This window comes from Coffea arabica, chromosome 1e (assembly GCF_036785885.1).
Source record: "Coffea arabica cultivar ET-39 chromosome 1e, Coffea Arabica ET-39 HiFi, whole genome shotgun sequence".
In the NCBI taxonomy this organism is placed as follows: Eukaryota; Viridiplantae; Streptophyta; class Magnoliopsida; order Gentianales; family Rubiaceae; genus Coffea; species Coffea arabica.
The window spans coordinates 10803377-10818908 of NC_092311.1; the positions used below are offsets into that span (position 1 = coordinate 10803377).

General features: G+C 37.6%; 1 protein-coding gene across 1 annotated transcript; it reads right to left on the minus strand.

Moving 5' to 3' along the window:
• Window positions 1–12911: 12911 nt before the first annotated feature.
• LOC140016111 (uncharacterized) lies at window positions 12912–13436 on the minus strand. The gene has a single exon (XM_072069314.1). It carries the CDS (start codon window positions 13434–13436, stop codon window positions 12912–12914), a length of 525 nt encoding a protein of 174 aa, XP_071925415.1.
• Between the last annotated feature and the right edge of the window lie 2096 nt (window positions 13437–15532).

The following is a 15532-nucleotide window of genomic DNA, read 5'->3' on the forward strand; positions in this document are numbered from 1 at the left end:
TTCTAATAATGGAGACGTTAATGTCAAATTTTCAAATACAACCTTTTGTCCTTCTAGGCGAGGATTCCATTCGCTCACCTTCTCCAACATACTCCACTCTCTAACCATTAACCCTATCACTTGAGCTTTTCGACTAAACGCATCCGATACTACATTAGCCTTCTCAGGATGATAATTAATGGTGCAGTCGTAATTCTCAAGAAATTCTATCCATCGCCTCATCTCAAATTCAAATCCTTTTGAGAAAATAGATATTTAAGACTCTTATGGTCCGTAAAAATCTCAAATATCGCCCATATAAATAATGTCTCCACTTTTTCAATGCTGTAATGACTACAGCTAATTACAAATCATGAGTTGGGTAATTCTGTTTATAGGATTTTAATTTTGGAGAGGCATAAATAATAACTTCTCCATTTTGCATCAAAACACAACCCAATCCTTCCTTGGAGGCATCTGAGTAAACCATAAATCCTTCCTTCCCATTAGGTAATGTCAATATCGGAGTCATTGTCAAACGCTTTTTCAACTCCTGAAAACTAACTTCACACTTAGAATTCCACATAAACTTGCCATGTTTCTTGGTCATATTGGTCAGTGGCCTAGCAATCCTTGAAAAGTTCTTAATAAATCGGCGGTAATATCCCGCTAAACCCAAGAAACTTCTGATCTCTGTAGAGGTCTCTAGTTGTTTCCATTGAATAATGGCATCAACCTTAGTTGGGTTACAAAATTCCCTCTTTAGAAATCTTATACACTAAAAAGAACACTTTCTCTAACCAGAATTCACACTTAGTAAACTTAACATATAATTGGTGCTCTCTTAGGGTTTGTAGCACTATCTTCAAGTGCCGAGCATGATCTTCTCGGCTTTTAAAATACACCAAAATATCGTCAATAAATACCACCACAAACTGATCCAAATATGGTATAAAAACTTGCTGCATTAAATCCATGAATGCAGAATGCAGCAGGAGCATTAGTCAATCCGAAGGGCATTACCACAAATTCAAAGTATCCATACCTCGAGTTAAAGGCAGTTCTCGGTGCATCTTCCTTCCTAATTTTTAACTGATAATACCCTTGCCTGAGATCTAATTTAGAAAATACTACCGACCCTTGCAACTGATCAAACAGTTCATTAAAAAGCGGTTAAGGATACTAGTTCTTTATTGTCCATTATTCAGCTCTCGATAGTCTATGCACGATCTCAAACTCCCATCTTTTTTCTTAACAACTAATACAGGCGGTCTCTAAGGCGAATCGCTTTCCCTAATGAATCCCCACTCTAACAAATCTTGTAGTTGAATCTTTAATTTTTTAAGTTTCGCAGAGGCCATCTGATATAGGATTTTAGAATCGTCTTATACCCTAAAATTCAAAGTCTTCTCTGGGAGGGTTTGGAGCCGTTCTCGGACAATCTTTACTTTCTCATATGCTTCCTCAATCCAGGATATAGTAGTCGGTTCCAAAATCTTTCTCTCTCTTACTTCATCCCAATGGATCGGCGATCAACATTTTCATCCATAAAGTGCTTCATAAGGTGCCATTTGAATTGAAATATGGTAACCGTTATTATACGCAAACTCGACTAATGTCATATGGTGACTCCAACTTTCTCCGAATTTCATTATATATGATCTCAACATATCCTCCAAAGCCTGGATTGTTCTCTCTGATTGTCCGTCTGTTTGGGAATGATATGCTGTATTCAAGTTTAATTTGGTCCCCAAAGTCTCTTGAAATTTTTGCCAAAATCAGGAAACAAATCTCGGATCCTATCAGAAACGATACTTATAGGAATTCCATGTAATCTCACAATTTCACCCATATAAAATTTTGCTAGTTTCTCCAAAGGGTATTTCATATTCACCGGCAGAAAATGTGCAGTCTTAGTAAGCCGATCTACACCCTCCAAACCGCGTCATGCCCCTTTTGACAGCTTGGCAACCCTATCATAAAATTCATGGTAATATGCTTCCACTTCCAATCGGGTATCTCTAGAGGTTGTGAAAGTCCTGAAGGTTTCTGATGCTCAACTTTAACTTGCTTGCAGACAAGACATGTTTGAACAAATCTAACCACTTACTTTTTCCAACCATACCACCAATAAAACACTTTTAAATCTTGGTACATATTTTTACTCCCAGGGTGTATTGTATATTTAGATCGATGTGTTTCCTCCAATATTTTCCCCCTTATTCCTTCATCACCGGGCACCACAATTCGATCTCGAAATCTCAGTACTCCTTCAAGCGCTATTTTAAAATCTTGGGTTCCCTCTTTCTGTGCTTTTTTCAATCATTTCTGCATCACATCATTCTTCTTTTGTGCCTCTTCAATGCGTTCTAATAATGGAGACGTTAATGTCAAATTTCCAAATACAACCTTTTGTCCCTCTAGGCGAGGATTCCACTCGCTCACCTTCTCCAACATACTCCACTCTCTAACCATTAACCCTATCACTTGAGTTTTTCGACTAAACGCATCCGATACTACATTAGCCTTCTCAGGATGATAATTAATGGTGCAGTCGTAATTCTCAAGAAATTCTATCCATCGCCTCTGTCTCAAATTCAAATCCTTTTGAGAAAATAGATATTTAAGACTCTTATGGTCCGTAAAAATCTCAAATATCACCCATATAAATAATGTCTCCACTTTTTCAATGCTGTAATGACTACAGCTAATTACAAATCATGAGTTTGGTAATTCTGTTTATAGGATTTTAATTTTGGAGAGGCATAAATAATAACTTCTCCATTTTGCATCAAAACACAACCCAATCCTTCCTTGGAGGCATCTGAGTAAACCATAAATCCTTCCTTCCCATTAGGTAAGGTCAATATCGGAGCCATTGTCAAATGCTTCTTCAACTCTTGAAAACTAACTTCACATTTAGGATTCCACATAAACTTGCCATGTTTCTTGGTCATATTAGTCAGTGGCCCAGTAATCCTTGAAAAATCCTTAATAAATCGGCGGTAATATCCCGCTAAACCCAAGAAATTTCTAACCTCTGTATGGGTCTCTGGTTGTTTCCATTGAGTAATGGCGTCAATTTTAGTTGGGTCTACAAAAATTCACTCTTTAGAAATCTTATGCCCTAAAAAGAACATTTTCCCTAACCAGAATTCACACTTAATAAATTTATCATATAATTGGTGTTATATTAGGGTTTGTAGCACTATCTTCAAGTGTCGAGCATGATCTTCTCGGGTCTTAAAATACACCAAAATATCGTCATAAATATACCACAAACTGATCCAAATATGGTTTAAAAACTCGCTTTATTAAATCCATGAATGCGGCAGGAGCATTAGTCAATCCGAAGGGCATTACCACAAATTCAAAGTACCCATACCTCGAGTTAAAGGCAGTTCTCGGTGCATCTTCCTTCCTAATTCTTAACTGATAATACCCTTGCCTGAGATCTAATTTAGAAAATACTACCGACCCTTGCAACTGATCAAACAGTTCATTAATAAGCGGTTAAGGATACTAGTTCTTTATTGTCACATTATTCAGCTCTCGATAGTCTATGCACGATCTCAAACTCCCATCTTTTTTCTTAACAACTAATACAGGCGGTCTCTAAGGCGAATCGCTTTCCCTAATGAATGCCCACTCTAACAAATCTTGTAGTTGAATCTTTAATTTTTTAAGTTTCGCAGAGGCCATCTGATATAGGATTTTAGAATCGTCTTATACCCTAAAATTCAAAGTCTTCTCTGGGAGGGTTTGGAGTCGTTCTCGGACAATCTTTACTTTCTCATATGCTTCCTCAATCCAGGATATAGTAGTCGGCTCCAAAATCTTTCTCTCTCTTACTTCATCCCAATGGGTCGGTGATCGACATTTTCATCCATAAAGTGCTTCGTAAGGTGCCATTTGAATTGAAATATGGTAACCGTTATTATACGCAAACTTGACTAATGTCATATGGTGACTCCAACTTCCTCCGAATTTCATTATATATGATCTCAACATATCCTCCAAAGCCTGGATTGTTCTCTCTGATTGTCCGTCTGTTTGGGAATGATATGTTGTATTCAAGTTTAATTTGGTCCCCAAAGTCTCTTGAAATTTTTGCCAAAATCAGGAAACAAATCTCGGATCCTATCAGAAATGATACTTATAGGAATTCCATGTAATCTCACAATTTCATCCATATAAAATTTTGCTAGTTTCTCCAAAGGGTATTTCATATTCATCGGCAGAAAATGTGCAGTCTTAGTAAGCCGATCTACACCCTCCAAACCGCGTCATGCCCCTTTTGACAGCTTGGCAACCCTATCATAAAATTCATGGTAATATGTTTCCACTTCCAATCGGGTATCTCTAGAGGTTGCAAAAGTCCAGAAGGTTTCTGATGCTCAACTTTAACTTGCTTGCAGACAAGACATGTTTGAACAAATCTAACCACTTACTTTTTCCAGTCATACCACCAATAAAACACTTTTAAATCTTGGTACATATTTTTACTCCCAGGGTGTATTGTATATTTAGATCGGTGTGTTTCCTCCAATATTTTCCCCCTTATTCCTTCATCACCGGGCACCAAAATTCGATCTCGAAATCTCAGTACTCCTTCAAGCGCTATTTTAAAATCTTGGGTTCCCTCTTTCTGTGCTTTTTTCAATCATTTCTGCACCACATCATTCTTCTTTTGTGCCTCTTCAATGCGTTCTAATAATGGAGACGTTAATGTCAAATTTCCAAATACAACCCTTTGTCCCTCTAGGCGAGGATTCCACTCGCTCACCTTCTCCAACATACTCCACTCTCTAACCATTAACCCTATCACTTGAGCTTTTCGACTAAACGCATCCGATACTACATTAGCTTTCTCAGGATGATAATTAATGGTGCAGTCGTAATTCTCAAGAAATTCTATCCATCGCCTCTGTCTCAAATTCAAATCCTTTTGAGAAAATAGATATTTAAGACTCTTATGGTCCGTAAAAATCTCAAATATCACCCATATAAATAATGTTTCCACTTTTTCAATGCTGTAATGACTACAGCTAATTACAAATCATGAGTTTGGTAATTCTGTTTATAGGATTTTAATTTTGGAGAGGCATAAATAATAACTTCTCCATTTTGCATCAAAACACAACCCAATCCTTCCTTGGAGGCATCTGAGTAAACCATAAATCCTTCCTTCCCATTAGGTAAGGTCAATATCGGAGCCATTGTCAAATGCTTCTTCAACTCTTGAAAACTAACTTCACATTTAGGATTCCACATAAACTTGCCATGTTTCTTGGTCATATTAGTCAGTGGCCCAGTAATCCTTGAAAAATCCTTAATAAATCGGCGGTAATATCCCGCTAAACCCAAGAAATTTCTAACCTCTGTATAGGTCTCTGGTTGTTTCCATTGAGTAATGGCGTCAATTTTAGTTGGGTCTACAAAAATTCACTCTTTAGAAATCTTATGCCCTAAAAAGAACATTTCCCCTAACCAGAATTCACACTTAATAAATTTAGCATATAATTGGTGTTATATTAGGGTTTGTAGCACTATCTTCAAGTGTCGAGCATGATCTTCTCGGGTCTTAAAATACACCAAAATATCGTCATAAATATACCACAAACTGATCCAAATATGGTTTAAAAACTCGCTGTATTAAATCCATGAATGCGACAGGAGCATTAGTCAATCCGAAGGGCATTACCACAAATTCAAAGTGCCCATACCTCGAGTTAAAGGCAGTTCTCGGTGCATCTTCCTTCCTAATTCTTAACTGATAATGCCTTTGCCTGAGATCTAACTTAGAAAATACTACTGACCCTTGCAACTGATCAAATAGTTCATTAATAAGCGGTTAAGGATACTTGTTCTTTATTGTCACATTATTCAACTCTCGGTAGTCTATGCACGACCTCAAACCCCCATCCTTTTTCTTGACAAATAATACGGGCGGTCTCTAAGGCGAATCACTTTTCCTAATGAATCTCCGCTCTAACAAATCTTGTAGTTGAATATTTAATTCCTTAAGTTCCGCAGGGCCATCCGATATGGGATTTTACAAATGGGTGCTATCCCTGGCACTAAATCAATTTTAAACTCCACATCTCGCTTGGAAGGTAAGGATTCTAACTCCTCAGGAAAAACGTTGGGATAATCTCTCACTATTGACACATCTTTCAATTTCGTTTTATCACTTGGAGGGTTTATTAGAAAAGCCAAATAACTTTAAACTCCCTTACTTATTAACTTTCTAACCCGAAGTTTCGAAATGAGGATAGATGAAGCTAATCTTCCCTTCATATCTAATCTTAACGTTGCTTCCCCCGAAATGCAAAATTCCATAATTTTCGTCATAAAGTTCAAGTTAGCATAATATCGAGTTAAACAATCCATCCCTATAATAATATCGTACCCTTTGATGTCCAAACTCATTAGGTCTATCAATAATTTCCTTTCTCTAACCCAGATTTCACAGTTCCTATACAGCAGATTCGTAATCAAACTTTGGTTTCAAGTAGGTGTTCTAACCTCTAGGTTATAAGGTACTCTAGCCGGTTTATATCTACTCCACACAAAAGTAGAATTCACAAATAAATGTGAAGCACCATGGTCAACTAAGACTTTAGCTAAACGATGAATAATAGGGATAGTACCTTCGACAACCTCTGTTGAATTGGGAATTTGCTGATGATCCAGGGCATAAAGCCTAACTGGAACTTTCGGTCGATTCCCCACTGCACTAGCCTGACTGGGGATTGGCTTGTCCATCTGACAAACTCCACTTCTCTCTTGAGCCTTAGGACACGCAGCCAGCTGATGATCACTACTTCCACACTTCAAGCATTTCCCCTCTTTTTTCCAACACCTATTTTCTGTGTGATTAGTCTTCCCACAATAGTTACAATACATACTAGGAGTTGATGCTTGATTTCTTTGTGGGACATTCGTTGACTGTCCCATTTCACTTGACGTTCATCTAGAAAATGCCCCTCTCGGCGTAGCTCCTCTCATCATTGTTCCTCTTGGTGCTTCCGAGGTGTTCACTCCACTCATTTCTTTCCCAAACTTAGGAGGTGAAGCATTCACGTCCACTGGACCACGGCTACCACTAGGAGCATTCATTTTTCTTGCATTAAAAACCCTCACTTGAGCCTTTGCACTTTCAATTCTCTGAACCCTCTCAATTGCATCACTAAAACTGGTGATTTGGGCCACTGCATGACCTTCTTGTATTTTTACATTTAAACCTTGAATAAACCTCCTTATCCTCCTCTGTTCAGTCATCACCAACTCAGAGTCGAACTTTGACAATTTGGTGAATAGTGTCTCGTACTCCGCGACACTTAGCAATCCTTGCTTACACTTAATGAAATCATCTTCCCTTTTCTCTTGGATTAGCGGAAGGAGGAATTTAGCATTAAAATCCCAAGTAAAGTTCACCCAATTCCTAGGAATTTGTTCTCTATCTCACTTGGCCCTTATCATGTTCCACCAGGATCGGGTAGCTCTCTCAAACTAAAACACGGCAAATGCCACTTGCCTCTCCTCCGCGTAATTTAGAGCAGTAAAATATCAGCGATTCTTTCTAACCATCCCTCAGTCATTTTCGGATCGGACCCTCCAGAAAATTTAGGTGGGAAAAACCTCTGGAAGCACTCTAGAGTTCTATCCTCCCTACCCTCAGGGTATATGGATTGGTTTACAGTTCCATGACTTGGTTGGTTAGTCAAACGCTCCAGAATGTCTGTCATTCGGTTAATGGCAGTAGCCACTTGTTTCCCAATCTCGCCTCTAGATCCATGATTTTGGTCGGCGCCCGACTCTCGGTCGCCTTCCACGTTATGAGATTGTCTAGCTCCTTGCCCTCGATCTCTTCTACCTTCCATCGATCTTATAGAGGGCGAACGTTTTAAAATAAATATAAAGATAAAGTATTAGCAAGTCAGACTCTAAAGATAATCGAAATACCTTATATTCATATTAGAAAAGTGTACGAGTACATCAGATGAGCATGCTTAAACAAAAGAGATACAAAAGTCACAACCAAAAGCAAACGTGGAAGTAGTAATCAAAACAGTTATGATAGCATGCATTTACAGGAATGAGAACCTCTCTAACGGTTTCTCTCACAAAGCAAGGGTACACAAAAGCACTACTTCCAACCCTACTAGCTTAATCCGACTCAGACGCGGAAGTCTCCAAAGACTCGAAACTGGCAGTCTCCTCCTCCTGGGGTAGATCTGCCTCAGCCACAGTTGCAGCCCCAGAGGACTGAGTCATAGGATCTACTCCTATATTGTCATCACTAGGAGGTTCAACTGCAGGGTCCAGCTCCTTTCGACTAGTCTCAAGTACTCCTCCAATCAACTTCCCGCACTTAGCTACAATGCCACCGGCTTGATCGCGAGCAACCCTCACCACTCTAGTCAATCGCTAAGTGGTCGCGTGAACCTCAGCCTCAAGCTCGTGAATCCTAGTTGCCTGAGCCTCCTCCATAGCCAAACGTCTATCATCCTCCTCTCATAACTCCCTATTGATCCTAGTCAAACGTCTCCTCTCATAGTAGAGTGATAGAACCACATGATTAGGGTGGCATGAGTCCTCCAACAATCGCACTGGCGCCTAGCTTGAGTCATGGGATTATAGGCCACACGAGAACCCCCTGGTCTCGTGCGGTAGCCGATCACTGGATGATGAATCCTAGGATGCTTACCATCACCTTGTCGGTCCATAACCTACAAGAATAAACTAGATTAGATAGTTAAACATTCTAAAGCTCAAACACACATAGTCCCTCTGGCCTAACACTTCGTTCTCTCCTAATAAAACTCACAAATATTTTAATAACTCTAACTTTGCCTAGACCATTCAAACCTAGACTCTGATACCATCTGTGACAGCCCCACCTTCCCCTAAGGCGAACCAAAAGGTTCGGCGGGCTGCCTGCCCAGCTTGGGCTAGGACTCACTAATATGATCGAATAAAATACTTTTGAAGTACTTAACAATTCCACAGCTTATAACATAACTAAGTTCAACTTACAACCCGACTAATAAAAATACGATCCAACGTACTTAAGATACAATCAAAGTTCATCTTACAAGCTTCCAAAATATCAAATTCAAAGTTTAACAACCCAAAACGAGATACAAAAGAAACAGGATCACACTCTAACTGACAGCGGCTTCACTCGGGTTCTCAATTCCTGTTAAGGAAAACAAATTAAAAAGAATGAGCTAACACCCAACAAGTTCCAAAAAGGCATACAGTTACATAGAACAGTTCAAATTACACTTCAAGCTCACAATTTAAAGTGAGTAAATAAAGCGATTAACAATATCAAGGGGATAGGATACAGGTGGCTCTCAGGAGTTAATGTCCACGAATCTTGATCTTATTTCACGTAGTCGACACTCCGTCGACTTTCAAATTTTATCATTATGTAGAACTCCACTTATTTCATTCTCCTTCCAACGACTCCCCCTATCGGCCCCGAAATCCAAAACACCGAAAGTGGATATTGCTCGAACATACCATAGTTTTCACTTCAAAAGGAACAAGTCTAAACGTCAAGTCCAGTAAATATAAAACACTCTCCTATGGCTCATCAAATCTCCTCGATCAAATCCCATGACTGGCTCGAATCGACAGACTCACCTATAGGACTTAGGAATTTCCAAGAATTAACATGCACAATCAATCACTGATCGTCGATGGGATAACAACCCAAGTGATATCACAACATTTTAACAATTCAAAACACTATTCATCTCAGTCACAACATCAAATTCACATCTAAGTCACATTTGCAAATGCAAGACAGATAACATGCATGGAACTTACCAATAAATCAAAACTCAAAATCCAATTTAGAATCGATATCACAATCTTCAATCACTCCTATAAACACGTAAAAATAGACAATAAGTTTCGCTCCCAACAATTCGCGTAACTAAACCAAATTCACTTGAACTCGACACGTAAGTTCGAGTTATGAAAATAATATGTATCTAGAATAGTTTTGCTCAAAATTCGATGCGTGAAAACACAAAATCAAGGGCAAAACAGTCTCGAGTTCACCATTGCTGCCCGGATAGTTTTTAGCCCAAAATTAGTGAAATAGAAATGACTTTTAACCGTTAAAGTTCCTAACTTTCAACTGCAATTCAATATATAATCATAGTTTAACATAATACCAAATCACTTGAGTGACATTTAGTCAACAAGGACACAAAAATGTCGAAAATGAAGGTGAAAAATTAGCCCTCTTCATTTGGCTAGCTCATCCAAAAATTTCTCAAGAATTTCGCCAATAGAACAACCATTTAACCGACAAAAACTCACTCAAATCCCTAAGGGCTTCATCAATCATTAGCCCTTGGTTATCAAAAGATAATTTCCAAGCAAATCCAACCAACAAATCATGAGCTATGCTACTATTTTAACCAGTAGAACATCTAGTGGTATAACTTCAAGAAATTTATTAGATCTACTATAGATCTTATTTAAATCAAGTGAATCAAATATTTAATTACTAGAAATTAAATATTAAGGGTGATTTTCGATTCTTACCTTAAGATCTAACTAGATCTATTGTGATTCAATCTCAAAACTTTCTTCCAAAATTCACCCCTTCAAGTTTCCTCAAGAAAGGTCAAATTTTCTAGATTGCTTGGGTGATTTCTTCCACAAATCCACAAGGAGCAAAATGGATGGTGTCCCTTCTCTCTTGGTTGCTCTCTCTCTCGAGCTCTCCCTCTCTCCCTCGGTCCTCTCTCTCTCTCGGCCCTCAACAAGAAAAGAAGAAAAAGAAGAAGAAAAATTGTGGTGGTTGATGGGTTTTCAAGTGATTTTCAAGAGCAAGATGGAGGGCTATCAAGTCTCCCTCTCTCTCTCTCAAAATTTCGGTTGGCTAAAGGAGGAAGAGAAAGAATGAACTCTCAAGTCTAGTTTCTTCCTTTAAAGTGTGGTAGGAGGACCACCTCACCTACTCGCTTATGTGTCACATTCTCATGCGACATCTTATTCTTAACTAGATTTTTCTTAACCAACATTATCCTATTGTTTTTCTATTTCTTTAAAGTCTCTACATGTTCTAGATTTCATCTTAAGACTAAATTCCATGTCACCTCTCCAAAGTTTCACACTTAATGCTCGCCAAACGATAACAAGGTAATTAATAATAAAAATTCAACTAAGATATAAAATGACATTTTAATAGATGAAAATATCATAAATTTAGTAAAATCACATAATATAAGTATTTTCATCATTATTATTCACCTTTCAAAATTAGTAAAAAAAATTTTAGAGCCCTCACAAACTTCAAACCAAGATGCACAGAGTGTGAAGGATCATTTGGGTTAAGGTAGTTATTACACATCCATTCTATATGCAACACAGTATTGAAATATTCAAAAGAGGTTATAAAAGAGGTGAATTAGTTTGGGTATTTTCCTAATATAAACTAATTGTTGCAACTGAAACGAAGAGAAGATTTCATAATTTACCAAATAATTGAATTTTCTCGCATCCCCTCGATAGCTGTCATGCTGTGACTACTGTGATACAGGAGGTGTAACATGGCAGATGGTTCGATTAGTGTACCATGTCATATATTCATCAAAAAGCTTGAGTAGATCATGACGAAAACCAGGAACAACAGCTCCAACACGACCCGCCTAATAATGAATCCAACGATTATGGTATTGGGCCCAATTTGTCCCTGCATGGCTAGATGTTCCAAGAAATATAACTCTTTATCTGTGTCAAGAAGATCCGGTATAGTCAAGTCACTACACATGATATCAATGGCTTGTCGATTGGCATACCAGGTATTTTTGTATGACACATTAGCATGGAAATCATGTTTAATTGCAACCTAGATTTCTTTGATCAAGAATAGTGGGCCATTGTCAATGTGGTATATAATGTGCTCAACAATGATATCAGAACTCAATTGTCGGGGGTCATTGTTGTTTGGAACACTGGCATAGTTATGCTCCTTCACAAAAGTTACAGTTTTAGACATGTTGTGTGCACCTCAAAGTGGCTCTCAATTGCCAATTGCAAGGTGGTGAGGCATTGTGAGACTTGCACTGAACATACTAAGTAATTGGTTTGCTTGTCCTCACTTTGAACTCTCTGTTGTACTTAATTGACCACAACTTCAGGGCTTGTTGCACATACTTCGTTGTTTCGAAAATCATATCCAAATTGAGCTCCTTTGTGCCATCACGCAACATATTCAACTTCTCCATGTCTCTTCCATGTATATTGTCAAAATCCAAAGCAACATCGACACCTTCACTGTAATGAAGATGTAGTGTAACATCAAACAACAACTGTGCACTAGGACCTGCTTCGCTAACCGAATTGATGACTACTTGATCAGTCCTATCATACTTGTGATCATCATCACTAGAGTCAACCCCATTCAGTTCAGGTTCAGAGTCAAGATCAACATCTACACCCTTGTTTTTACGTATAATGGTTGGACAGGACATTACGAGCATTTCTATTACAAGAATGGCAGTCACAAAATTGGTGCCCACCACTCGACTACTGCTAGCCTCCCATGCTTCCAGCTTCTACTGGCCGAGCACGAATGGGCTAATTATGCATCATTCCTCCGTACTCCAATTGTACTAGTTGGCTCTAGTAGTCATGTGGATTCGCTCAACTCCTTGTCCATGTGTTGCTCAAGATGTTTGGGCTGCTTCACTTCCACCATGGCTGTGACCAAACTGCGGCTCCACCTCCACGTACATCTCATATACCACATGTGGTGATATCAATTTCATATGTTACATCATGCAGTGGCGGAGCGAAGACCCCGGACTAAATTGGGTCAGACTTTAATACAACTTTAAAAAATAAAAACTGTAACATAAAAGGTATAAAAAATGCAAAACTATAATATTACATGCATATTATAATTGTCCTCTACGAGTACTCATTTTCTGAAAACGTTGCAAAATCAACTCATTGTCAATTTTGTTGAGTATATCTTTTTCAATGCAAGTAATCAAACAATCATTCATCCATTGATCTCCCATACGATTCCGCAACCCATTTTTAACAATCTTTATTGCTAGAAAGGTCATCTCCATAGTTGCTAGTGCAACAGGCAAAGTAAGTGCTAATTTTATTAGCAAATAGACCAATGGATATACAATATCCCTTTTAGTCTTAACTAACTCTGCTGCAAAACTTGCAATTCCTTTCAATTCTGCAAATTCATTGTTAGAATGCATATCAAGGATATAAGTATCAAACTGATTGTCAAGGGCCATTAGATCAACTGAAGAAAACTCAGATGGATAGAGTTCCGCAAAGCGAATCAACTTTTTCTTATCAAAAGATGAGAAATCATTATCTGGAACAAGCCCTTCCATACAAATTAGCAATTCAGCATTTGCCTTTGTAAAACAATCATTCAACTCCTGAAGTTGCATGTCTATCACACTACAAAATAAATTCACTTTATAGTGACGGAAGTGTGTGACACTTGGACCTTTGCACCTTGATCTTCCTTTGAGAACATATGTATCATTCATATTAGGAACCTCAATATCATACTTGACACAAGTAGTCGCTCTTTAGCAATTTTAACTAGAGCTATTGCATTCAAAATATCTTGATCTTTTCTTTGTAATGCTAATGATAGCTCATTAGTTATGTCCAACAAAATTTTCATAAAATGCAAAGTAAATGCAAAGTTAAATGTTTGCACACTATCCAAAATACGATCAACTTCAGCTTTTTGCTCTAAAGTTGAGCCATCATCTACAATATACTCTAAGACATCTAATATAGGCAAAAAATTACATCTTGATTTATTTGGTCATATACAAATTACTAGTTTGGGTGGTAAGAGATATTGCTTAGTCATTATTGATGATTATTCTAGATACACTTGGGTGATTTTTCTTACTCACAAAGATGATACTTTAAAAAAAAAAAAATTTCCTATTTGTAAAAGTTCAAAATCTGCTTGGTTTGAATATTGTTAAAATTAGAAGTGTCAATTGTTCGAAATTTAAATGTTGTGACTTTCCGAAATTTTGTGATTACACTTTAGGCACGCTAGGGTCATTTGCATTTCATATTAGGATGCATTTTTTGTATTTTTCTCTTTTGATATTTCAATTACTCTGTACTAATGGATCTTGGTTAATATTGATGGCTTCTAGTTGAATTGCTAATGTATTTTGGTTGATATTTCTCTGTTTGGTACTTCTTTTGGTATTAATTCTCTATTTTTTGGCTGATGATTGATGTTGGTATGTTGGTGATTGCTGAATTCTGGTATCATTTCTTTATTTTTGATTGGTATTTTAGATTCTCTGTTATGGCAACTATATTATGGATTATAGTTGCTGAATTTTACTCTCATCTTATGATAACAAAAAGGGGGAGAAATGGATGCTACGTGAAAAGGGGGAGTTATTCTGAGATTTTAACTTTGACACTTAAAAATTTTTGATGCAATGAGTGAGGGGGAGCTTATGCTCAATCTTTTTTTTTTCCATCCATTGTTTTGTCATCATCAAAAAGGGGGAGAATGTTGACCTTGGTCCCTAATTTTTTATGTTTACAAAACAATTGGATGATACTAATATCTCTTTAAGAAATACTTTTAGCTATGAAGCAAATCTGATTCAAAGAACAAGAGCATTTGAAAGAGATAAAAAAAGTTGAAAGTTGTCGGACGCTCGTGAAAACAACATCGGACGTCAAATAAACAATGCAGCACTTCGGACGCATGAAGAACTCCATCACCGAACGTCCGAAAGAATTAAGATGATTTCTCAAACTTACTGTCTGCTATCGAACGCAAGCATCAGTTGTACCGGACATCCGATACTCCCAACCTATCTGCTGTCGGACGCAAGTATCAGCTATACCGGATGTCTGATACTCCCAACGGCTAGTTGACTCTTTAACTGCCTTCTATCCATTGGAAGCATTAATGAAGCACTTTCTTGGTCTCATATAAATAGAGTATGCTCAGAAACTTTAAACAACTTTTGCACACTGAAGATACAAAAGATATAGAGTAGTTTTAGTGAGAAAACACTCTCCAAAGAAGATTTGTAGTCTTGGTGGTGTGAAGTTCATTGTAATTTTTTCATTTGTGAGTGAATACTTCAATAGTGTAGCTCTGTGAGGGTTGTCATGAGGGATAGTAAAACTTTCTAACTTGACCGAGTGGAGCTTGGGATAAGGAGGAAATGAACCTTCCTTTGTACATAAGATTGGTTGTATTTCATCAACTTGAAGAAGTTTGTTTGAATTGATCTACAAGCTTAAGAGGAGCTTGGTAGTCAATTGGTTTGTAATTCTTCCCTTCTTATTTACTTATTGTTATCTTGTGATTTTTAAATTGCTTATATCTTCTACTTCTCTCAAGTGATTTTATTCATTCATTGATTGATTCATTGTGTGATCATTTAGGAAAGAGGATAAATTTCATGTTGAACAAAAAGGTATCTCATAACCTGATTAGTTTTTAAATTACCTAATTCACCCTCCGCTCTTAGGTTGTTTT